Source organism: Pseudopipra pipra, chromosome 3 (assembly GCF_036250125.1).
Source record: "Pseudopipra pipra isolate bDixPip1 chromosome 3, bDixPip1.hap1, whole genome shotgun sequence".
In the NCBI taxonomy this organism is placed as follows: Eukaryota; Metazoa; Chordata; class Aves; order Passeriformes; family Pipridae; genus Pseudopipra; species Pseudopipra pipra.
In genome coordinates, this window is record NC_087551.1 from 101,907,030 (window position 1) to 101,933,302 (window position 26,273).

The 26,273-nt window shown below is 42.7% G+C and overlaps 1 protein-coding gene across 3 annotated transcripts in view; it reads left to right on the forward strand.

Moving 5' to 3' along the window:
* Nucleotides 1-602: 602 nt before the first annotated feature.
* ATP6V1C2 (ATPase H+ transporting V1 subunit C2) overlaps nucleotides 603-26,273 on the forward strand; it is a 28,602-nt gene continuing 2,931 nt past the window's right edge. The window contains exons 1-10 of one of the 3 annotated variants that reach the window (XM_064650520.1): nucleotides 603-1,624; nucleotides 2,394-2,611; nucleotides 4,191-4,258; nucleotides 8,714-8,799; nucleotides 21,167-21,261; nucleotides 21,946-22,037; nucleotides 23,425-23,523; nucleotides 24,560-24,628; nucleotides 25,513-25,605; nucleotides 26,021-26,114. In XM_064650520.1, the coding sequence (XP_064506590.1) occupies nucleotides 2,483-2,611; nucleotides 4,191-4,258; nucleotides 8,714-8,799; nucleotides 21,167-21,261; nucleotides 21,946-22,037; nucleotides 23,425-23,523; nucleotides 24,560-24,628; nucleotides 25,513-25,605; nucleotides 26,021-26,114 (825 nt within the window). In that variant the 5' untranslated portion in view covers nucleotides 603-1,624; nucleotides 2,394-2,482. Of the gene's footprint in view, nucleotides 1,625-1,668; nucleotides 2,612-4,190; nucleotides 4,259-8,713; nucleotides 8,800-21,166; nucleotides 21,262-21,945; nucleotides 22,038-23,424; nucleotides 23,524-24,559; nucleotides 24,629-25,512; nucleotides 25,606-26,020; nucleotides 26,115-26,273 lie in introns of those variants that run through there. The other 2 variants (XM_064650521.1, XM_064650522.1) reach the window with 2 other exon arrangements.

The following is a 26,273-nucleotide window of genomic DNA, read 5'->3' on the forward strand; positions in this document are numbered from 1 at the left end:
TTATCCAGGTGAGGAGGTTTACTATACCTTTCAGACTACTAGTCTAGGGGTAGATATATATGATGTACATGCTTGAGCATCAGTTAATTCTGTTTTCATTATTAAAATGTATAGTCTAAAAAAAAAAAAAACAAAAACAAAAAGGAAGATTAGACAATAATCACTGTTTCTATGAATACCATCTCATACACCATATGTTCATTTTTTGGAATTTTTTGGCTTTCTGGAAAGCCCTTTGTTGTGCCATAGGGGTCTGTGATTGAAAAGAATTAAAATCTTAGCAGTTATGAGCACTGAATATTTAATTAGCCTAGAAAGGAAAAAGAATAAACCAAAAAAGCCTCCACAGACTGGTTATTTCAGCTACAAATCTCAATGTCTTTTTCTGGAGTAGACACTCTCCTCCTCCACACATGTATTGCTTTTTTATAAATCACTAAAAATGTTAAAGAGAAGCAAAGGAAGATAAATCGTTGGCTAATCTAAAGAGTCTATAAATTTAGAGCCTAAGACCTTGACCTGCATGTTAGCTACCTAAAGCACAACTTACATGGAATGATGCAGGATGCCTTGCATCAGATGCTTCTACCAAGTGCTGAAGATACTCAAACTCATTAGAGGTCTTCATCTAAGGTTCTTGAAAGTGTCAAGAGCTCTTCTTTGCATGAAGACCTGCCTGGCCCCAGCATCTCAAACCCTCTCCGTTTACAACAGGTCATGTGGAAAAACAGGAGCATCTTTCTGTTTAATTTCTCGTGGGGCTTCATTTACATTTGATACACAGAAACATGAGTAGATAATGCACTGTCTTTTGAAGAAAATAAGCCCTTAGTAATAGAAGAGATTGTCTAAGTGCTGTATGACTGCATAGGGATTAGACCACTCAACTGGAAGACGAGAACTGGATAACCACCTGTGTGGGGCTTAGAATCTCACTTGCAGAGATGCTTTTCAGAGGCAGGTGCTTAAATACTTGCTTCCTTCAGAACATGCCTGCATTAGATGGCTCTCAAGAACATTCCTTCACCCAACCTATGAAACACTCCCAATGTCTTAAGCAAGCTTAAGGCAACGTAACACAAGCTCAAGACTTGGTAAGGACTAAGCACCACAGCTATATACCAAGGAAGAAGCATCACCAGGAGCGAAAGCATCACTACCTCGGGGGCTTCTGCACCACTTATTTGTTAAATAAAGCACCCAGGGAAGCCCTATAAACAAGACTTTCCTAGAAGTTTCTTTAGTTATTCCAAAACCTTCAGGCTTGCTAGAGGCAGTCAGCGTTCAACACAAAACTAATGGCCTCTGCATTATTTGTGCCACTTTAAAAGACAGTAAAAAGATGCAAAGCTGTCGGAGTCAGAGCTGTGACAGAGCACCAAGCACAGCAGCCCACCGTGGCCCGGGAGGGAGCCCTCACCTCGCCGCACTCACTCGCGGATCCGGCGGCCGCTCCGCTCCGCTCCGCCCCGACCCTGCCCCGGCCGCCTCCGAGCGTGTCCGCGCCGTCCCCGCCGGGAGCCGCCGGGAGCCGCCGGGAGCCGCCGGGAGCCGCCGGGAGCCGCCGGGAGCCGCCGGGAGCCGCCGGGCCGGGAGCGGCGGGCACAGGGAGCAGCGCGGGCAGGTGAGGCAGCGGGAAGAGACCCGGCATCCCCCACATCCCCCACACCCGCGCTGACAGCGGTCGGTGCCCAGGGGCCAGTGCCACACCTGCCCCGTCCCGTGCACCGGAGAGCGAGGGCGTGAGTCGGGGGTGCCCCAGGGGAGCCCTCGAGAAGGACGGGGGATTGCGGTGCGGTGCCCGCTGCTCGCTGTCCTACCCTCATCTGTTCGCTTCACGCCACAGTAGCTGTCCCCCCTCCGGGACAGGCTGTTCTGTCTGTGGTGGTGTGACGATACCGTCTCTGTACTCCAGGACCTGCCTTCCTCCAGCTCCTTCCTATCCAGCCGGGGAAGAAAAAACACAGGGGAAAGCAATATTCCATTCTTGCCAGTGGCATCTTTTGCAGCCTTTATGTTCAGCAGAGGTCTTGCTTTCAGTTTTCCCTACACGTATCCAACAATTTGAGAATGAATAGTTATCAAGCAGAAATGCTTTATTACATTTGGGTAGTTTGGTGAAGTCCCCAGACTCCCCAGTGGTGACTGGACGTACAGCGCAAGGCAAATGGAACAGGTCGGGAGGGAAAAGGGGAGGAGGAAGCTTCATTTCTTCATTCCGAAACTGGATGGATCAACCCTGAGAAGGAAAGAACAGTCACACTCTTTCCGTGACATTCTGGGGAAGGTCATGTTCCATTTCAGCCTGAGACATAGGACTGACTCACTCTCCTGGTGTTTCTGAAAAAAAAAAAAAAAAATCAGTGATCTGTTCTAACTCTTTCTGTTCTTAGGGAAGAGCACCCTTTGTGCAGTGCTTTTTCAACCACTTACCTGCTTTGAGTTTCTGCAGTGAGCGGGAGTGAAGGAAAAATACTAGATAATGTCAGAGTTCTGGCTAATTTCTGCTCCAGGAGATAAAACAAATCTTCAGGCATGGGAGAGAATGAACACTGTGACATCTAAATCCAACCTGTCCAGCAACAGCAAATTCCATATTCCAGACTTAAAGGTAAGTGAAGAAGGGGTTTGTGTATGGGCAATACAGCAGCACTAGCTAGGGCTAAAGACTTTTGGGATAACTGTGGGATTTATCCTTTAGGATAAACATGGGATTTATCTTTCGGAATAACATGCAGAGAGTAGAAGAAGACTGTGGTTGGGGGATGAGTTGTGTTCAGTCAACTGAAAATTGATCAGAGAGAAGTAAGTCATTGTGCTCAAAGCTGACCTTCACATTGGAAGGGTACATGTATCAGAAGGAAAAATGAATAAGTTAAATAACTAATCTCTTGCATTCCATGTACAATTTGCTCCTAGTCATGAAAGACATACAGCACTTTACATGATGGATTGCTAATGCAAAGGGAGTAGCTAGAACCACAGCAGTAACACTGCTGACAGAGAAAGCAGTGCTACAATGCACATTAGTCCTTGGGAAATTGATGTGTGTGTTTATTCAGCTGCATTATCCAGCTTCATAATATCATATAAATTCAAAGGGTATTAATCCATGATTTTAAAAATTATTTTATGAGATCTGCACTTTTATTTCTATTTCAATGGTGGCTATGAGATAATCAAGATCTGCTGCATTAAAGTCAATAGAGCTACCACAGATGTAGAACTTGATTCCTTGGGGAGCTGTCATCACCCATCACTTAACAATGCTACACTTAGTGCACCCAGGATCTGCCTTTAATCCAAAAAGATTGTTAACAGTTATAACTTGAGCTCTTCCAAGTACATAAGGATCCAAGTAACAGGGAAGCATGGCCTGTTCTCAAGTAATAACCTACTGAATTGTCACATGAATGTTTCAGACTGGTAATGTTGCTTTTTGCATACACACCTGAGATCGATATTATTTTTACCATCTATGGACCTTATTTTTACCATCTGTGGACCTTACCCAACTGGTGGTAGTGTGAGTCTGCTTATGCTAAAGGAACTAAAGCATTTGGAGCTGAAGACACCCATCCACATTCTGCTATTTGTTCTATATAAAATTTTTTTCTTCTCCCTCAGCTTGACCCTTCATAATGTTGAGCTGGCAAATTAGAAGAAAAGGTTTAGCAATATACTGCAACACCATAAATACAGGATGGTGACTGAGTCATACAAAAAGCAGATGTTGGTTGGAAGTGGCTTTGTGAGAGACTTAATCTTCGGTAATAGCAAAAACTCAGACAGAGACCCTCTGTCTCAGGGTCTCTAAGTGCTGCTTCTCTTGGTTCTCTCAGTACATCTGACTTGTTTGTATGTGTGCATTAGTTTTGTGCATTTCTAGTCATTGTCTTATCAGTTTAAAGACTATGCAGCTCAATGAATGATACAGGTTGAAATGAAAACAGGAAGACAGCGATGTGTGATCTTGAGACTGCACGTATTTTTTTCCTTTATTGGAAAAGGCTTTTTATGTCCTAGGTCCTGGGTAAAGGAATTGCTACTATTTTCCACAAAGTAGATAAAGTTCAGCCAAACTATTGAATTCACGAGTGTTAAGCACAAATCAGTCCCCTTAAGGCTCTGCCAACAGAAACCTTAGGCAGGGTTGTGCATCTTTCACCTAATTCTCATCTTTTGCACAGGTGGGGACACTGGATGCTCTTGTTGGTCTGTCAGATGAGTTGGGAAAACTTGATAGCTTTGCTGAAAGGTAAAATAGATCTTATTTACTATCTACAAATGAGAAACAGACATTGTTTTTATGAGATGGTATGTCCTTGTGTTCACCTCAGTCTGACTCAGTTCAGCCTGGACTACAGCTGGACTAAAGTGGGTAGGCTTTGTTTAACCTTTGTATTGATTGTCATGAAGTCATCATAAGGAAAGGATGATTCCTTAAAATTTAGCTGAATGGAGTCTGTGATAGTTTTCTCTGCACAGTGATTTGAGTGGCAGTGCTAGGAAAGCTGTTTCTCAAAAGGAAACTGCTTAAAAATGTGAGTTGTTTGTTTGTTTGTTTGTTTAAGAACATTCTTCCTCCCCCATCCAGAAACTTAATAAAACAGCTTTTAGACAATATGAAGCCCTTCCTGATCTTGTTTTCACAGAGTATTTCTGTAGAGCCTTCTGTCCCTTTGCAAACAGATATAGGAGTTCTAAGGATTAAGTTATTTTAAATAAAATCCAAACGTCTCCCTTTCAGGCTTTTAAACTCCTTGAAAGCCAGAATATTGACTCGCATTGTATAAAACCTACTCAAGCAAAGACTTGCATGATCTGACCATGACTTGCTGACCATTGCCAAGTTTGCTTTTTGGACCAAACTGACCTGGATGTACAAAGAATAATATATTGTAGCAAGCTGAGAAAATGCCAGGTTGTAAGATGCTTCATGGCACAAAGTAGAGTTTGAGACAATGAAAGTATAAGCTGCTGGGTCTTTCTAGTTTGTTCTGTTTTTTGCTTTGGAAGCATGCAGCTATGAACACATGTAGTTTTGGTCATGTGTTAGCTCTGGGGCTTTTAGCCTTTTTTTCTCCCAGTCCAGACTGAAAAGGATTTGCTTATCTAAATATGCTCAATCCTTTCATAGATTTTTATCAGGCAATTGCAAACACATACAGAAACCTTGACAGAAACTGTTGGCATCTCGGCTGGGCAGTTCGGGTCAAAGTAGGTCTGCTACAATACATTTCTCCGTAGAATTTTTTTTCTTTTAATGTTATTGGTGCTACATGAAGTCTGTATTAGGATGATTACATTTGATCACTCTGGACTGCACACAGCATTGATGTTTCTAGGATCATAGAATATGATTCATATCTTGCATTGAAAGACTACCTAAAACTAAACCATATTGCTTTTTCAGGATTTTTAGCAGGACAGAGCAACTTAATTAATCAAGAAAAGCATCTCCATAGTGACCCTGCCGAAAATACTGCCCCATATTCTTTGTAAACATGTTCAGGCCTCTGGTTCATACAGCAGAGAAGGAAATGGGAATGGGGGTAAATCTGGGAAGAGACAGTGCCAATACCTGCTAACTGTTCTCATGGAAGGTGTCCCTAGTCAGGGTAGCAGATAGGCAAGCAAGAGTGAGGCCCTTCCACTGTTATCTGCTGAGGCAAGGCCTCTTCCTGTTTGTCCCATTTACCTATCAAGATAGGTAACCAAGAAGGATCAACGACATTTAAAAATAAGAGGGATGGATTGAAAAATAATAAAAAAAGCATTAGAATAGTAACAGATAATAATCAACACAGATTCATCAACACAAGAGAAAAATCAAATGTATTAGCAGATTGAGTCCCACAAGGACATACAAAAGCATTTTGCATTAAATAAATGCCTAAGGTTTATGTCTGAATTGTGATTCAGGGGTTAAAATGCCAAGCACTCACACTTCATTGAAGTAAATGGCATCCAGAGGGTTACAAGCCTGTTCAGATGACCTGAGCAGTCATGTTCCTGCTCCTCTGAAAGAGCTGCCTGCTGAACTGTTGCTGGATAAACACAGCTGCCAGTAAAGCCAGGCAGTGCAAACCTGTCAGCGCTGCCTCCTGCCAGGACAGCAGAGAAGGGGCAAGAGCTTACAGGAGCTATTGTTTCCACATACTTTTATTATTTATTTACTCAGGGAGGAAGAGTGTTTTTCCATGTCACCCTGTGGTAGCATGGAGCTCTCTCATATTGACAGTCCTCTGGGTCACTGTTAACTGGGGGTTCTCCCTGTTCTCTGTCAGCAGAGCATTTGGCAGCAGCCTCAGATTGCAGGACTTCTGCTCCCTGTAGTGTTTTGGAGGCCTGGCTGGTAGCACCTTTTTGTTTTCAGTATCACTTAAAGACTTTGACTTTTTTTTATTGGAAGGTAATGACATTGCAGCACTTGCAGAAGCAAAATGTGAAAGTCTTTCAAGATGTAACAATAGGTTAAATGGAGTTATCCTTTTTATGGGTTTTTACTACTACTTCGTGAGGCAGTTTAGCTGAAACCCTTTCCTTTTTAAAGCATCATTTGAGTGTGATATTTGCTCAAGGTGCGATTCATCTCATCTAAAGGCAGAGGTTTAAGTGTTGACTGTGAAAGCTGCTCACTCAGTGAAACAGTAATGAAAGCTACTTTGGAAAATCTCCTGGTTTATACACTTTCCCATGGACTGCTTTCTCCATAAGATCTATAGACTCCTTCTATTGGTCTTACCAACTATTGTCTTGTTCCAAGTTCCTTTGAGCTCCCTGAGCATCATGAAAGAGGACAAAAACCAGCTGTATCTACCAGCTGAAATTTTCAGAAATGCTTAGAAAGGTCACAGCTGACAGGGAACCACTCTCTGGATCCCTCAACCTCCCCACAGCCAGAGTGTGGGCAACAAATGCTGTACTCCAGTAACCCTCTGCTGGCACCAGGTCCCTAAGGGGCTACATGTAGATAGTGAAAAACTGCAGCAGCTCTGTGAGAGGGATGTGAACTGGAGCACAGTGGTGTAAATTCCTCCTACAGAAACTCTGAACTGCTCCTGTCCAGGGTAACAGAAGAATACTATGGGTTGAAAGGTTTCTTTAAAGATCATCCAACCACCCTGCCATGGGCAGGCACACCTTCCATTAGACCAGATTGCTCAAAGCCGCATTCAATCTGGCCTTGAATGCTTCCAGTTGTAGGGCATCCACAGCTTCTCTGGTCAACCTGTTCCAGTGCCTCATCACCCTCACAGTAAAGAATTTCTTCCTTTGTGTCCAGTCTAAATCTACTCTCACTTTAAAACTGTTGCCTCTTGTCCTGTCAGTACAGGTGCTGGTAAAAAGCTTCTCTCCAGCTGTCATATAAGCCCCCTCTATATATTGAAAGGTCACAATAAGATCTTCTCTTCTTCAGACTGAATGATCCCAAACAGCATGAATTCTAACTACTGCATTCTTGGCAGCATCAGCAATCTCATCTTTTTCCTCCCTGTCACAGGACTAGAAAACCTTTCCCAAGACTGTAAGTTTTTTCACAGGAATAGAGATAGATGTAACTGCTTTGCAGCACGTGAATGAAAATTCTTTTCTCTGATGTTTTCCTCATACCAGGAAAGACTGTACCTGGCCCAAAGTCCTATTCCTTAGCTCTTGAAAACCACAGGATGTCACAAGATACATTGTCCAAACACTGTAGGTGCCCTTTCAGTCTGCAGTTCATCTGCAGCTGTAGTAGTCTCCCCTCAGGAAGTAAAGAAAGGGATAAGAAGCCTGCCATTATGCTCCCTATCACTGTGCCAAGGATTATGTCCACTTCATGTCTCCACCAATTTCATGATCAGGCAGTTGCTTTGTAGCTGCTGCTTTTTTTTTTTTTTTTACAGTGTGTAGTCAACCTGGAACAGTTAGGGAACTGAAAGCCAAATTCTGTGAATATCTCTGAGTGCAGAAGGATACTTGAACAACCAGAAAGTCTCTTAGCCTGTATGAGATAGATACTTTGACTAGAGACAGGGGGATCTACTGCTGGAGGAACTTCATTAATCCATTTTTTTAAATCAGCAAAGAATAAGTAACTGTGTGGACATAGTGTTCTCCAGGAGGGGCTCTGTTCAAATCACTACTCTGAATCGGGCAGAAGGATTTCAGTCTAGTTCTCCTATACCTTAAAGGAATGTCTTGTCCACCATGCTAAAGATAAGAGAGAAAGAATCCCCTAAAAAGAACAAGAAGGAAGTTCTCCCTGTCAAACAAGTGAACACTGCCATTTACCCCTGAGTACTTTATAAGAACCTTCTCTCAGCAACCCTTAGAGTTTCTTTGGCATTCTAGGGAACGAATATTCAGTCAATGTTGTCTGTATGTAGCCTTCTGTTCCTTCATCACCTTTGGAGTTTTAAACATGGGTTTCTTGTCTTCTGGTTTCTGCTATAATGAGTGTAGAGAAGATTGAATCTTGATCAGTCTAGAGTGCTGGATAAATGACATTACCTGTGTTTTTGCAGAGATCAATGTATTTAAGAGATAAGAAATTTAGTTCTGCAATATATCATAGATTTTTTTATCATCATTTGAATTGCAAAGTAACCTGCTTTGCTTCAGGTGTTTTGTTTGGGCATCTCTGTGTTTATTAGATCATTGTGATAACTGCTTTGTTACAATTTTGTTACAATTTCACTAACATAGTTTTCTTGTTACACCTAAGCGTAATAAAGAAAATAGCCCAGTACATAGGAGAAGTTATAGAGGACTCAAAAGATAAAGTCCAAGAAAATCTTCTGGCCAATGGAGGTAGGTGCTGTGAATGTGGGATTTTTTAATGCATTGATGCTGCCTTTGTTTGTTTTAGAATATGAATATGTGCAATTGAGACTCTCACACTTCAGAAAGGACAGCCACAGCAACATTTTATAAGAACATGTTTAGCCTGCTCCCATTTTTCTCAAAGTTAGCAGAAGCTAACTTTGGATGAAGAGGAAAGCAAGAGACATCCTCCTTCACTCCTAAAATGACCTAGCACATTTCTGTGCCCTGCCTGGGCTTGATCTCTTATGGGCACCTAAATCTCATTCTGTATGGCTGTGTGACATCTGTCAGTGATCTGTTACTGATTTGCATTCCCCAGCTATCCTGAAAAAGTACAACAAAATTGTATGTGTTACACATGCTAATTACAAACTTGTAGAATGATGCTTTTGAATAAACTTAAGAGTGCACACTCTATCACCCTTTGACTGTCTACAATGTTGTACTTCAGACCTGTATGGGTAAAGGATGAGGAGGAAGTTCTTTTAGAAATATACTTGCATGACATAAAAGTGACATATGATGAGTGCAGCTGCTTAAAAAATACAATAATCCCACTTACTCTGTTTCAGGGCTAAAGGATAAAATGAAATGTCTCAAAAGTATGTTGATTGATGATTGTGGTGTTGTCACATGCATGCATTTGTGTGTATTAGTGCTAGACACAGGTCTTGATCTGGTTGTAGAGATACAGTGATCAGGTTACGATGGATTTCTCAAGTAACAACCTCGTAGCTTGATCACGATATCCCTATGACTTGAGAAACAACAGGTTTCATTAATATCTTTTGTTTCCCCTTTTTACACCATTTTGTTTTCATATCAGCTCTTCATGTGTGGTATTAGAAGGATATGACAATTACTTGTGTGTTACTAATTTCTCTCCTGTGTCTGGGTTTGGTCATCCAAACAAATCATATTAAATTAGGACATTAACCTTTCCAAGATTATTCACTGCATCTTAAAAAATGAAGTCAGCTTTAGTATGTGAGGATTCCCCTAATATCTTCCAGTGTCAGTCTTCATAAGCAGCAGCAACTTTTCTGCACCAAGTCTTCCTCCTTTCCTTTTTGATTAGCAAAAGGACTCTAAAGTCCTTTTGGACTTCCTTGAGTTTGTGAACTCAAGGACTTCCTTGAGGTCGTGAAATTAGAAACAAAATTATAAGACTTGATTTCTTGCTTCATGGTCCGGTTTCAGACTATTAGACCATCCCAACTCAAACTTTAGGTTACACTGATTTTAGCTCATTTGTATATAATTCTGATAGCAGTTAGGTGGTGGCTGTGTGTCTAAATTTTTTGTTAGATTTGTATGAATTAAAATGCAAAGTACTAAAAAATACAGCACTTTTAGTTATGTGAGCGTACACACACAGAGTTTTTCAGTGGGCAACAGTTGAAAGCAGCCATGTGGAAATTTCTCTCTTACAGAGAGAAATGTATATTTGAGTAAGAAAAAAATTTTAATATATCGTAACAGCATAAGCAAGCTTTCTTGCTTATGACAGAATAAAAAATGTCATATGTAATTAAAGCTTTTCTTCAGAGATTCATACCAAATTCTCTTCCATTTTTGGTAATGTTAAACTCAAATGAATTTTAAAATTGAATAAGTGGTAGAATAACTCCATTCTTTATAGTGAACGCAAAACAAAGCAAAGTGGGGAGCATAACAATTTTGAAGAATTAAGTGTTTTGAAGGGGAAGTGTCTAACACTGCCTCTTATAGCTGAGTGTGTAAATTAGATTATGAGAGATTCAGGCTGTGGAGTTCCTGGACAGCTGTGAGCTGGTAGGAATCATCTCTCCTGGGTGGGCAGCTATGTGGAGTCTTTTAGAAGTTACTTGACAGGTCCCATAAATGAGGGATGCCATTCCATGAGCATCAGGATTCTAAGATTGCTTGGCAATTTACACTCAGCTCTGCTAGTGTAGTTCACAGTAGTTTGTGCCATCCCAAGATCAGGCTGCTTAACTAACCTGCACCAGTGCCAGAGCACTGCTCAGGAGTGGGCTTGAAAACCTGGACTGAGAACTCATGCTGTGTTTAACTGTCCAACATCCGGATTCTGCTTAGAATTAAGGAATGTGAGGATAGAAAGGGCATGTGAAGTTCTTTGGGGAACTTTTATATCTCATCAGCTATAAATAGGTCAGTGTCTGTCTTTAAAGGGCCTGTGAATACAATGTTCCTCTGCACAGCCCGGTAATGCCGTGCTCTTTGCAGGTTTCATCCCCACTGTATTTAGCAAGGCCTAAGCACGCAAGCTTAGAAGAGAGGCAGCAGGGTGAAATCCTTGTGCTGTGTACCCTGTGCTTGAAAATGCTGTGTGAACTCTGTTGCTGTATTTTTGACCTCTCTGCCTTCCCCACAGAGAACATGAGCAAGCACTGCTGGAGAACTGTGCACACAAGAGCTGTGCCATACCTCTCCCTGCCTTCTGCAGTTTTGCACCTTTTCTGCACCCTCTGTATGCAGGAGAATTTGCTCATTCCTGATTAGACATTAGCAGGAAGCATTGGATCTTTGCCTTGTGACTCCTGCTGATTGGATGTGGGGGACATTGACACAGATGTGGTTTTAGAAAGAGGGGGAGAACACCACTGTGCCAGTGCTCTCTAACTTCTAGGCAGTTTATCCCTTGCTAAGAAGCCTGTTCCCTCCTAGCATAAGACTTTCCATGCTTTGGAAATCTAATAGGGTAAACTGACTCTGTTGTGGGGTGAGAGAAGCCCATGGAAAGGATAGTGCTCTCCTGCCAAGGGTATTTGGTATCACACAAAACAGGGTTGGTGCCAATTTTATGCCCCAAAACAAGGCGCGGAGAAACTGCTCAGAGACAGAATTTCAGTCTATAAGCAGGAGGTATTTATTTCACGGCCGGGGAGCAGCCAGGTCGCCCTGGACAAACTGCTCCAACTCGAGAAACACACAATCCAACTTTTATACACGTTTTGCCAAGCAATTACATCATATATTATGAATATTCATTACATTGCAACATCTACTTTTAATATTCATAACAGGTGGAGTTGAGGCGGAGTTAGAGGCGTGGTCCTTAATTTGGGGAGAACTTCGGTGGGAGTTCCGGTCTTCCTTCATCATGATCCTCATGTCCTTTTCATCATCATCCTCCTAAACTTTTGAACCTTCCCTAATTTGGGTAGCTTCCTTATGAATTTGGCAGAGAGTTTCGGTATTTGGCACCAATACCTAATTTCTTGGCATGTCCCTCTCTTTATCTCTTTGGTTTCCTCCCCATATGTCTCTTTTTGTGTGTACTAGCATTTTCTGTTCATGTTTATGTTCTCCTGTGTCAGAGCGACCTGTACCTCAGTGAATTTATTGTCTCCGCTTTCGTAATGCTAGATTCTATGTGCCTTGCTAAAGCTTGCTTCTACATTTTGTGCTTAACTCTTTATATTGCTTAAGTTCGCTTTTCAGGTGTTACCTGGCTTCATTTCCCCCCTTTTCTTAGAACTTACGAATTCCTTCGTCAAGTTCTAATCCTAAAGGTCGCTGATATGCTTTTATCATTGCCCAAATCATTTGGGTTCTCTTGACCATGGACCTTAACTTACACCACAGGCATATGTTCATGAGGGTTAACAAGAACATGCCTATAGCTATAATCAATATGGGGTGTACTAGGTAGTGAAAGACTTGAGTTGCTGTTGGAGAGTACCCTGTGAAAATGTCCCACCAGTGATGTTGACCTACTTGTGCAACTTTCGTCAAGATATTCTTTAAAATATAAATCTCCATTTCTGGGAAATCACCTTCGAAAGGTACTTCTATGTAAGCATTAGACCACGGTCCTTCAGAGGTAGAGTTTTGAGATAAAACTATACTTATCAGAAGTCCAATGATCAATGTTGAAAGAGCCGGATTCATGATGCCAGGTCTTCTTGCTTATCTTCTGGAGCTTTCTTGACTCGAGAGTAGTGAATCCATGTAGGTCGTTCCTTGATCCTAACCGCGGTGAAGGTGGTCAGCAGCACTTGGAAAGGTCCCTCCCACTTTTCTTGTAGGGGTTTTCCTAGAAGATTCTTAACATACACCCAATCACCGGGGTTAAATGGATGCAATTTACAGTCAGGTTGCTTGGGCTGGTGTTCTATTACTACTGCAGCATTTTTATCAAAATGTTTTCCTACAGCAATTACATAATCATATATATATTGATTGCCTATTTGGTCTACAGCATCACTATTTACAACTTGCATAGCATAAGGTCTACCGTACAGAATTTCAAACGGGCTCAACTTTTCTTTCGATCGAGGTTTGACCCTCAATCTAATCAGAGCAATAGGCAGAGCTTGATACCATTGTAAGTTAGTTTCTTGACATATTTTAGCAATTTGTTGTTTGATGAGATGATTCATCTTTTCTACTTGCCCACTAGCTTGTGGTCTGTAGGGCGTATGTAATTGCCATTTAATTTGCAGTGCTTTGCTTATTGCTCTCACAACTTTTGCACAGAAATGTGTACCTCTGTCCGAGGATATACTCTTTGGTATTCCAAATCGTGGTATAATTTCGTTTAGCAAAACTTTAGTTACTTCTCTCTCCTTGTTTGTTCTGCAGGGAAATGCTTCAGGCCACCCAGAAAATGTATCAGTTAGTACCAATAGGTACCTATACCCCCCTTTTCTTGGGAGTTCAGAGAAATCAATCTGCCATACTTCACCTGGGAATTTACCTCGATTTATTGCTCCCTGATGTATCTTGGTCCCTGTATTTGGGTTATTCTTCAGGCATCGTTCGCATTGGGTTGTAACTTGTTTTACAGTAGTAAATAATTTTGGCCCTGCTATTCTAGTTTGCAAATACTGGTAAAGCGGGTCTAAACTCCAATGTGTTTTCTCATGTTCTGTTTTCACAAATTGCCACATTAACTTCTCTGGTATTATTAATTGTCCTGTTTCTAATTGACCCCATCCATTGTCTAATAATTTGCCCTTGTTCTTTTGAATCCACCTATGATCTGAGTCCTGGTAATCTGGTTGGAAGTCGGTATTTAGCTCTTCTGGTATTAGAGCTGTTATAACCACTTCTTCAGTTCTTGCAGCAGCTAATTTAGCTTCTGCATCAGCTCTCCTATTTCCTATTTCTGGAACAGTGTTACCTTTCAGGTGTCCCTTGCAATGCATTATGGCCACTTGTGTTGGGAGCTGGACTGCTTCTAACAATCGTAGAATTTCTTCTGCATGTTTGACTGTTTTCCCTTGGGCGGTTAGCAGTCCCCTTTCTTTCCAAATTGCTCCATGAGCATGCACGATGGAGAAGGCATACTTAGAGTCTGTCCAAACATTAATTCGTATGCCTTCTGCTAATTCCAGAGCTCGGGTGAGAGCTATTAGTTCTGCCTTTTGGGCTGAGGTCCCTGCAGGTAAAGGATTTGATTCGATTACCTCTTCCGTGGTGGTCACTGCATAGCCTGCCATCCTTACTCCTTGCTTCACGAAGCTACTGCCGTCTGAGAACCAGTTGTCTGCATCTTCTAATGGCTCTTCTTTGAGATCCGGGCGACTGGAGTAGACTGCTTCGATGGTTTCTAGGCAGTCATGCTCTATTGGTTCTGCTGACATTCTTCCTTCTAGAAATGAGGCTGTCATTCCCAGAAAGGCTCGTAGATCTCTCATCGTCTCTGGTCTGGGCATCTGGCAAATGGCTTCTTTCCTCGCTGTTCCTAGGGATCGTTGTCCTCTGGAGATCTCATATCCCAGGTATACTACCTTTTCTTGCACTAGCTGCGCTTTCTGTTGAGAGACTCGATATCCACTTAAACCCAAGAAATTCAACAAAGAAATAGTCCATTTAACACACTCTTCTTCTGATTCAGTTGCTATCAGCAGATCAGCTACGTATTGCAGAAGAGTACCATCCCCCTGTGGCCTTTCCCATTGTTCCAATTCTTTGGCTAATTGATTCCCAAAGATTGTTGGACTGTTTTTGTAGCCTTGAGGTAACACTGTCCAGGTTAATTGGGTCTTTGTTGAATTTTATTACAACTCTCAAGTTTTCCAATAAATCTCTACCCAGTAGAGGTTTTGGAGAATTTGGTAAGTACAGAAACTGATGGATCCCCATTTGTTTTCCAATTTTGTATTTAATAGGTTTTAGGAAATAAGCTTTTTCTGGTTGGCCTGTTGCTCCCACAACTTGTACAAATTCATCGCTCTTGGGTACCAACTCTTGATTTAAAACCGAAAATGTTGCCCCTGTGTCTATCAGAAAATCCAATTCTTTTTCACCTTCCTCTAGCTCCATTTTAACCAGTGGGTCTGCTAGGGAACGACTCACTGGTCCCCTTCAGTCACTGCTCCGTTGTGCAACAGCAGTGTTTGCAAGCCTTTCTCCGAGCTGGGGGCAGTCTCGTCTCCAATGGCCTAACTGAAAGCAATTGGAGCATTGATCCGGTCCTACTCTGATGGGTTGGGGCTTGAATCCCCCTCTCCCCCTCATAGGGTAACCACGACCTCTACCCCTGGCACCTGCATCTGGGAATTTTGCGTTTTGAGTTGCCACTGCTACTGCCACAACTCGAGCAATTCTCTTATCTTCCTTCTTTTTCTCTTCTTTTTCTCTGTTGTTGTATACTTCCCAGGCCTCATTCATCAATGTCTCTAGATCTCTATTTGCTGGATGTTTAAGTTTTTGTAATTTCTTTCTAATATCCGAAGTGCACTGCCCCATTACTAGCCCTAGCAGTTGTTGTCTCCCTTCTTCCGATGCTGGGTCTAAGGGTGTGTATTGTCTCATGGCAGTCCTAAGTCTATCTAGAAATTCTGAGGGACTTTCATCCTTTCCCTGTCTAACATCATACAAAGCTGCCCAGTTAATGGCTTTAGGTATTGCTTTCCGCAGACCTAATGCTATTAGCTTCCTATATTGCACCAGCAGCTCATAATGATTGGGGTTATTTGGATCCCACTCTGGATTTTTACTTGGGAATACAACTTCCAATTCTTCGGGCAATACGGCGGCACTATCTCTTCCTGTTTTTAATACTAGTTCCTTTTCCGTTTCTGTTAATTCTGATAGCATTACTTCTATATCACTCCAGTCAATGTCTAGGTTTTTTGCAATTAACTCGAACCTCCTAGCTACCCCCTCTGGGTTCTTCCTAAAATTCCGGGCTTCTTCTCTCCAACTATTCAAATCACTCGTTGTAAATGGCATCTTTACTTTTACTCGTCCCTGCTCTCCTGCGATAGGCATTATCTGTCGGAGGGGAGCTATTGTATGACTTCCCCCGATCCTTTCTCTTGCCTCTTTTCGTGCTACAGATCTAGTATAGTGTAGGTGACTAATTCCTCCCCCAGGGTCTCCTTCTTGGGCCCCAGTATCTATTCTATTCTTTCTTTTTTCTTTTCTCTTTCCCCGTTTCGGTTCCTCGTCTTCACTCCCCGTTCCTGCCCAGTCATCTTCTGCCAACCCTCTAGCATGATTCACACAGTCCAGCCGCCCCTCTCTCTGGGTTTGGAGGAGATGCTGTCGGCGCTCAGCCTGTCCGGGGCTGCTCTCTTCGTCTTCCTCTGTCCCTCTGGTATCTCTCTTATCATCTATTTGAATCACTATGTTTAACCTTTGGGTGTTGTCTTCCTTTTCCCCTTGAATTATAATGCCACTACATCCTACCTTGGGGAAATCGCCCTCTTTTTCGTTACCTCCTAGTCTTGGTGGGCTACTTTCATTCTCATAACTAGCATCTCTTGGTGTACTATTTTCCACTCTGTAGATACTGTCTTCTTTTCTCGGTGTACTGGTATCCCTATTCTTGTTGTCCTTTGGTTTCGATGTGCCACCCTCTTCTCCATACTCCCATAAGCTTATTCTACTTTCTTCTTCACTGTCCCTTCTTTTTAATTTAAGACACTGTTGTCCGATACTACAAGCATCACAACAACGTTCTTTTGGTTTCAAATTTTTCTTATCCTTTTCCAAAGCTAAAACCAAGGGGTCCTGCGGTGCAACATTTACTCCGCATTCTCTCTGCCACTCAGGCTTATTCCGGAGCGTGAAAAACATATCACAATAAATCACTTCATCCCACTTTCCTAATCGACGAAGGAACAACATAAGCTGTAAAATAGTATTATAATTTATTGTCCCTTCAGGTGGCCATTTCTCGTCATCATCTAGTTTGTACAAAGGCCACCATTGAGTGCAGTATTTTAGGAGTGTTTTCTTGCTTATGTTTCCTCCTGGGGCTCCCCCTAGATCTCTCCAATGCTTTAGGATACACCCCAGGGGGGTTTTCATATTTATGTCCTTACTTTGCTGGCTTCCCATTATTATCGTAGGGCCTGGTGATGTAGTGATGGATAAGGTTTGTGAGAGGTAGGGGCTTACCAGACAAACCTATAGGGTGCTCTTCCAGATTTTTCTACTATCTGTGCGTCAGTAATATACCAGCTAATCTGGGGATCGTGTTCCCAAACGGGTATCCAACCAAGAAACTCTTCCAATACTAGAGGATCGTATCCCAACCTCCCACTCTCCTTTTCTATTTTTCTTATGAATTCCTTTACGTGATATTCTATTATGTCAAGCAATTCTTGTCTCTGAATTCGTGCTTCTATGTCCAATCGGGCTAGGCTTCCACTAATGTGTTCACACTGTGTAGCTTTCGGTATGTCAGTAAATTCTACTTTAAATCGCAATACTTTCCTTATCCTATTCCACCGTCTTAGAGTATTTCTGATTCTGCCCCAATACTTCATGTACGCAATCTCCAATCGCTTCGTCCGTTTCTGGCCTGGCTCCTCGCGGAGAACAGGAACCGCAGAGCGGGACTCCCACTCGCCCCGCAGCAGAGCCGCGTCTCAATCACACTCACATTCACACTTGCACACTTGATATAGGAGAACTTTCCTACCTTCTGGTTTCTATCTGAGCAATCTGCGTTACCAAGCAAGGTCGCGAGATGGCGCCGCAGACCGAGGGATATGGCTTTGCTGTCGGCTGTCCGATTTATATTACCACAAACTCACAGGATGTTGCTGCAACTATAAAACACACTTCTTACAGAAAATGCAACCAAGATGTTACAAATACCTGTCTATGAGTGTGGCAACAATAAAATCTCACCCACTTAGTTTCTGCCAAATCCTGATTTGACCAACAGCGTATACAGTAGAAGGTAAGGGTACGATTGAGCGCTATTTCTTGTGTTCCTCTTGGACCCAGAATATATTTACCACAATTGTTACACAAAGCTCTAACATACAGTGAACAATAACAGAAAGGACAGATTTTAATCCTAGAATTTATACGTGCCGGCAAGAGCTTATTCACTTTTATAGAACTGAGATTGCAATCATTTCCCATATAGAGTTAAAAAGACGTCTCAAGAACTATACCATATATGAAAAACACAACATCTAATTTTTTTCAACAGACAAACAAACTGCTGCAAGCAATGAAATCGTAAATGAGACTCTCTCTCAGTACCTAAACAGCTTATTTTAGTTTCGTTTTACTCGTTGACAAAAACCAGAACAGTTAGCAAGAGAAACCGCATTCCAAGAATTCTTTGCTAGTACAAGGAGCTTTTTCTGGGTCCTAAAGCTCCTAGAAACTCTCAAGCAGTCTCGGAAGAATTAAAAATGGTTAATTTTCTGAATCGAGCACAGTTTCCAATGCATTACCAGACAATATCTTACACAAAACAAACAAACAAAGAAAGAATGATCGGGGTAAATTAGAGCAAGAACATTTGCAAACAAGACACAGAAACATAAAGGGTGAACACAGCATTACAAAGAAAAGACAATTTTACACTGCAGTGCCGGGACTCTAACCCGTTTAGGGACTCTAACCCTTTCTTGGCAGGACTCTAACCTGCTCTCTTGTTTACACTGCAGTGCCGGGACTCTAACCCGTTTAGGGACTCTAACCCTTTCTTGGCAGGACTCTAACCTGCTCTCTGTTTACACTGCAGTGCCGGGACTCTAACCCGTTTAGGGACTCTAACCCTTTCTTGGCAGGACTCTAACCTGCAACTTTCAATACCTGGGACTCTAACCCAGCTTTAGGGCTAATGCTGAGGCGTCCCTCAGCTCCCTTTTGGGCGATAGCGTCCTATCCCCACCAACTTAATTACTTTCCTTTATAAACTGCAGTTCAAAACATAAATACCTCTTAATTTGAAGCAAGAGATTCTTGTCCACCGTTGCGCAGATCCAAGGGGTCTGGGAGACTCTGCCGACAAAAATTCAGTCGGGGGGCCCTGAGAGCGTCCCGGCCCCTTGGGTCCTGGCTCAGGAAGACCCCCCTCTCCTGGCTGGCTCGCCAAATTGGTGCCAATTTTATGCCCCAAAACAAGGCGTGGAGAAACTGCTCAGAGACAGAATTTCAGTCTATAAGCAGGAGGTATTTATTTCACGGCCGGGGAGCAGCCAGGTCGCCCTGGACAAACTGCTCCAACTCGAGAAACACACAATCCAACTTTTATACACGTTTTGCCAAGCAATTACATCATATATTATGAATATTCATTACATTGCAACATCTACTTTTAATATTCATAACAGGTGGAGTTGAGGCGGAGTTAGAGGCGTGGTCCTTAATTTGGGGAGAACTTCGGTGGGAGTTCCGGTCTTCCTTCATCATGATCCTCATGTCCTTTTCATCATCATCCTCCTAAACTTTTGAACCTTCCCTAATTTGGGTAGCTTCCTTATGAATTTGGCAGAGAGTTTCGGTATTTGGCACCAATACCTAATTTCTTGGCATGTCCCTCTCTTTATCTCTTTGGTTTCCTCCCCATATGTCTCTTTTTGTGTGTACTAGCATTTTCTGTTCATGTTTATGTTCTCCTGTGTCAGAGCGACCTGTACCTCAGTGAATTTATTGTCTCCGCTTTCGTAATGCTAGATTCTATGTGCCTTGCTAAAGCTTGCTTCTACATTTTGTGCTTAACTCTTTATATTGCTTAAGTTCGCTTTTCAGGTGTTACCTGGCTTCAGGGTAGTACCCTCAGCTTGCTAATATGGCAATGACACAATTTTTCACATTACTTCTCATGCACCTTGGTTCATAAAGTTTCGCCTTTACCCTCAAAGTCCAGCCCACAAGAAATTGTGCTCAAACCTCACTGTGGAACTGAATTCACTCCCTGGACAAGGCAGCAAAGAGCACTTAACGACCTCAGCATGCACATCCTTTTACTTGGCACCTTGAGCTTGTTTTGCTCCCTATTGCCTCAGTGCAACTTCCCAGATATTCTCCATATTTACCCTCCTGGTCTGGAAGGAGCCCACCCTTCAGGTGACAGGGCCTCTGGCCTCTTTGTCTAGACCTTGAGACCATGCCTGCTGCTTCCCCTCGCCTTCTTAACCTTTAGGGGGCAGTTCTAGCCCCTCTGCTCGTTGTGGCAGAATGCATGCCTTTACCTCATCCTATAAAGTTGTGCAAGAACATTGTGTAGTGGTGTGTTCAGCATCCAAAGGGCTCTCAGGACTCAGGCAAAGAGCTGTTTGATTTCATGAGCTGCTGGAGGAGAATTCCTTGGTTGGTACCATAATGTACTAAGCCTTACTGTTTTCTAACATCAAGGAGCCCTGATCTTCAAACAGAACGATCCTGTTCTAGGAGCTGGATGTTGTATGTGTCATCTCCTCTTGATTCTGGGAAGAAGCCATGGCTTCCTATGGTCCGAGGGTGCCTTGTTTTGGGGGTTGCATGCACAGAGCCTTGCTGTGAATTTCTGTTGTTGGATGCTGTGACTGGATTTATCCATTTATATAAATACTCTATAGCTTTTTGTGAGATGGGAACGGTGCACAAAATCAGTGAGAAATTTGTCATCACATCTGAATTTGTTTGATTTCTAGTGAGCACTTGATTGAATCACAGAGAAGTGACATCTGCTATGCTCTTAATACCCTTGATGAAGCTCTCAACCACCCTGACTATTACTGTTTGTCCTGGGCATGAAGTATTTTTCTGATAGCTCTTGCTGGGATTAAATTCAGGCATATTGCAGAAATCAAGACTGAGATTACACAAAACTGTTTCCACTGTGAAGAAGAATGTCTCTACAACTGTGTGTCCTGCTGATACAGATAATTTTACACTTTTTCTATACTGCTAGGTGTAAGGCAGTAAAGATTTCTGGTTCAATTTCTAAGTTTGGGCATGTTTAGAAAGGTGATTAGTTTGGGCATGTGATCTGTGTGGATTTGATTTAGATCAAATCTCTGTAAGAATTCAGAGGTTCTGGTTCACTCCTGTCTCTAAAAATAATCGAAGTTATGCCTAAGCTATAGCTGGGGACTACCACCCAAACTTTGGCTGTCTGATACACTATCTGCTTTCATGCATCTCTTTGCATTTTCAGTTGACCTAATTAGCTACTTGACACGGTTTGAGTGGGACATGGCCAAATATCCCATAAAGCAGCCGCTGAAGAATATATCAGAAGCATTAGCAAAGGTAAATTGCAATCCAAATTTTAAGATGTCATCATGGGGAAGCATGTCTTTTGGCAGATTGTGATCCCTCCTCTCATTGCAATCAGTGGAAGCTTTGCCTTTAGCTTGGCCAGGAACAAGCTCAGAAGCACACACTTCATACTGAAGCAGTTTATATTATTTTAATTTCTACTGCAATTATAATGATACGTACATTGAAACCTAACCAATCTGTAAGTATATGGCACTTAGTCAGATTTACTACAGTACATTGATGTGTTTTGTACACTTTAATCCCCTTCATTTTTTCATATACTGTCATATTATTCTCCATCTTGGAGGGTTTTTTGTGAAATTGTTGGTCTGACATTAAATCAAATGCCTGCAGGCTGGATGAATTATTTACACTGTCAGCTCATTCAGAAAGGTGTGATGTGTTGTTCAATGTAGGAAACAAATGAAACCATGAACTTGCCCCTTAGGTACAGCTTCGGCACACTAACAGCAACAGCTGATTGAATCCTACTTTCTGCAGAGGCCTTTGCCATGGGGGAGGTCTGACACCGGTTCCCTCTTGGCCACAATCCAAGTGGTTTTAGGGGGGCTGACAGCTGTGTGCTTGCGTTAAGGTGCAGTGGTAGTGGGATGGAGGTGAGAACAAGGCTGCCAGCACTGTGTTGAGTCACTTTTTTTTACTTTGTTTTAGCAAGTGACTCAAATAGAAACAGACCTGAAGACCCGATCAGCTGTGTACAACAACATTAAAGGAAATTTGCAAAGCCTGGAGAAAAAAACTATGTAAGTATTTTGCATTGGGGATGCTGCATGGCTGAACTGAGGGCAGTGTGAGCCCACACCTATTGCTGTGCAGAGGACCATGTGTGTTCTGGTGGGAACACTTTTCTGGCTTTGAGGCATGCTGAGTAGCTGCAGACACAGTGAAAGTCAGTGATAGGAAAGCCAGTGTAATCAGCATGTCTCAAAATCAGCTCAGGGACAGTGCCGTTCCTAATGGGATTTTATTGGCAGTGTGAGCAGGCAGTCTTGGAAAGAGTCAAAACTAAATGCACTGTATTGTTCTGATGGGACTTCAGGGAGTCAGAAATTAGATGAGCAGTGTCAGCTGGTGAATTCCTTTGCCAGACAGAGCTGTGTCCTGTGTTCTGAACAGGATTTGCAGAGCCCCCATAGGAAACAGCTCTGTCTTGCTTGTTCCCGCACCTCATTGTCATCCCACTTATATTTTTCTTTTCTTTGTTTCATTCTGTTGGTTCAGGTAATGCACTGTTCGGGCTTCCCAAATGTTCTCTCTCCTGTCTTCGTCTTCTTATGGTCTTTACCTCTGTCAGTGCTGATACGTGGGGTTTTTTCTAGGATATCATTGGGGAGAATGGTAAAATCCAGTAAGTAGTAAATTCAAAGCAACTTAGATGATGCTGTGCAAGCCCTCACCCAACACATGCTCATATATGCCACTGTTTCATACTCAGGATCTGGGCACAGGACACAGGTCCTTGCCCTCCTGACCCTGCAGCCAGCCAGGTTGGCATCCTGCTGGCCAGGCCTCCAGCCAGGTGATGAGGGGGAAGAACGGAGATCTTGTGGTCAAGGCCTATCTTCCTCTCAGTGGGCTTAGTCTGTGAAGACCTCCTGCAGGTCCCAGCCATGCATGAGACTGCTGCTCTCACTGCCCTTCAGCAGAAGGTATCTAAGTGTGCTTGGCCATGGCAGTCCAGATATGCCAGTGTTGCTTTGATGGCCTAGGTCTGTACTAACATAGCTTGCTCTGCCTGAAGCTTGGTCACACAAGCAGTACAACAGGCTTCCTGAGAAAGCGGGTGTCTCCCTCAGGAAGTGGCAATGACTGGAAGATGTGTACTTCCTGAGCATCTACACCCCTACTGTAGAAACAAAGGCAGCAAAATGGTGTAGTTTCATATAAAGGGCATAAACTAGTCACCGATATTCTGTCATTAGTATTAGTTGTTTTTTGATCCTTTTTCTTGCAGTAAAAATAATGAGATAGTAATTTCAGAAGTGTAGCTGTGTCCTTTAGCCACCTCCTTCTTGGCCCTCTTCTACCCCAGGATACACTATTAACAACTCCACCCACAGCACAATACCTCCAGTGTGCTGCTGCTGAGTTCCTGATAGTGTTATTTTTACTTTGCCTTTTTCACCGTAGGGGAAATCTGCTGACCCGGACCCTGGCAGACATAGTGCATAAAGAAGACTTTGTTCTGGATTCTGAGTATCTTATCACGCTGCTCGTTGTGGTGCCAAAGTAAGGCAATAGTGTGTGCACAGATGCTTGATGTGGTGTTGAGTTTCAGGCCCAAGCACCGGATCCGGGCGATGCTGAGTCAGGTTGGGGCACCTCATCAGCGCTGTGGCTGGGACATGGGTGGAGCTGTTAGCAAAGAAGAAAGAATGGTTTCTGCCAAGAGTGGTGCTGGCACAAAAGGAGACAAAGACTGCTCCAAAACTGTAGCAGGACAGAATTGGGATGTGGGTTTTTAATGGTTACGAGTGCATTCTCAATCAACCTCCTGAATAGTATGAGCTAAAAGAAAAACAGACTGTTACTGGAGCAGCCATAACCTGTCCAACTCACAGCCTCTGCTGGCCATACACTGCATCTGCAAGTGCCTACATGCAGGATGACTGCCATCAGTTGTGAAAGTTATACAGTGTCCTCCTCAGAAGCCTACACGAAAGTTTCCCCCTCCATATACCCCTGTCCCAACACACACATAAGGCACCATCACTCTTCTGTATGTACCACAGGTTACAAAAAGCTGAGATAAGTTTATTGAGTTTATTATTTGCACATTCTTTCAGATTCCTCCTAAAAACAGACTTCTTGCTTTGCAAACTCTTACCATCCCCCAGATCCCTTTCTCCCAGTGCTGGCACTCACCATGATTACAGTCTAGCATTGGATCAGCTCTGGGGTTGCACACAGCAGATGCACCACACTTACCCATGGTAGGGGTCCTGGAGGATGGGACACTGTGTGGCAACCTGGAAGTATGTGCCAAAAGCCATGTTCTTCCCACCATCAGCTTCCTGTTGTGAACCCTTCTTCAAGCTAAGACCCAAGTGAAAACTGAGGGTGTAGCATTGAGGGAAACATCTCAGCTGGTGACTAGGAGAGGAAAGGATAGGAGAGGCTTAGTGTATCTTAATGACATAACCCAACACAAAGAACTCCAACCCTTCTACCCTAAGCCATTAGCTTAATTAACTACATATATCAACACATTTGCTTTCCAGTATATAGTATTTATTTACTGTGCTTTGTTTTGTGTTGCTCAAAGGTCAAGCTACACACAGTGGCAGAAGACCTATGAATCCCTCTCAGATATGGTAGTGCCTCGCTCCACCAAGTAAGTGAAGTTCCAAATTAAGCTCCCTGTTTGTTCCAGAGATCCCTGCTATATTTCAGCCAAATTGCTGGATCCTGGAAGGAATCACTTATCTAATGCATGGGCTCCACGTTAACATATTTTCAATTGAAACTAGAAATTACTCTGTTGAAGGGAAGTGCAGATGAAAGAAAAGAAAAAATAATTTTATTACAATTAGCTTGTTGTTCCTTTTTCAGGTAATCTAGTTCTTTCTACTTTCAACCATTGCCTTTGCTTTTTTGTGTAAAACAGACAATTTGCTACAATAATCAAGGCATAATTCAAACATACACAATCACATACAACTTTATGGAAACTACTTTGCAAGAAGATCAAACACTAAATTTGCATTTTAATTGCTTCTTGCTGTACAGTAGAATAATTCAGCATACTATCATTTGCATTAGCAAATGCCATATTAACTTATCCTTTCACCTTAAATATTCCACTGCTCAGCTCACGCAGACCACGAGGTTCAATCCAGAGCACAAAAGCTGACAGTGCTATGACCTGAACTGGAAGAAGTGGAAGCAAGCTGTTTGCTACTGCCTGTCTCAAAAACACAAGTGCATGGAAAGGTGGGGGAACACTACCAGGAAACATAGACAAATCAGGCAGGCAGAATGTGTGTACTACAGTGGGTTCAGGAACTTAACTCATTGAGTTTTACATTGGAGATAGTGCAGCTGGTGCTAGTAAAGTCTTTGTTCCATGTTTCAGTCACAACAGTTTTCAAAAAGCAGGGTGTTGTTCAGTATCATAAATGAAAATAAAGAGAACTGCGAAAGAGGAAGGTGAGGAAGGTAAAAGAGGCGGGAGGGATTTGCCATGACAAATCACAGCAGTGGATTTCCCTCCCACAGAATGATTGCTGAGGATGCAGAGGGAGGACTCTTCACCGTGACCCTATTTAGAAAAGTGATGGATGACTTCAAGGCTAAAGCCAGGGAGAACAGGTAAGTGACAGTGACTGCTAGTCAGGGCAGGCTAGCGAGACATAATGAAGATAAGGTGAAGCTTATTCTGTGTGCAGTACGCTGAATCCATCACTGAGTTTTACGACTTCTTGACGGCTTGGGATGCTGCTGGCCCTAAAGCCACTGGCAAGGCAGGGTGGGAAGGAGCTGTGGCAGCAGAATCAATGATCCAGTTCCTAAAGCACCAAACTACAGATCCTGGAATTGTCCTTCCTGGTCTCACGCTGATAGCAGGAAGCTGGCTTTCTAGGAGTGACTTCAACTCCCACCCTCCACATACTTTAGCTTGTTAAATGGCTACAACTTTCTGTACCTGCTTCTCCAGAGACAAAAGAAATGAGTGTGCATTTTGCCTGGACTACAGCTTGTGAGAGCAAATGTCATTCAATTGTAGGTTCATGGTTCGAGAATTTTATTATGATGAGAAGGAGCTGAAATGTGAAAAGGAAGAGCTGATGAAATTAGCTTCTGATAAGAAACAACAATATGTAAGTAGCCCCTCAAGCTGATGGCCTACATAAATGCAGCCTTTGCTACCAGCGTGCCTAAGCATCTCTCACTCAGAAATGGCTTTATGGTTCCAACAGTCTCCTGTGAGCTCCATTTAGCCCATAAAACTGAGGCATGGGATAAATAACATGATTTGC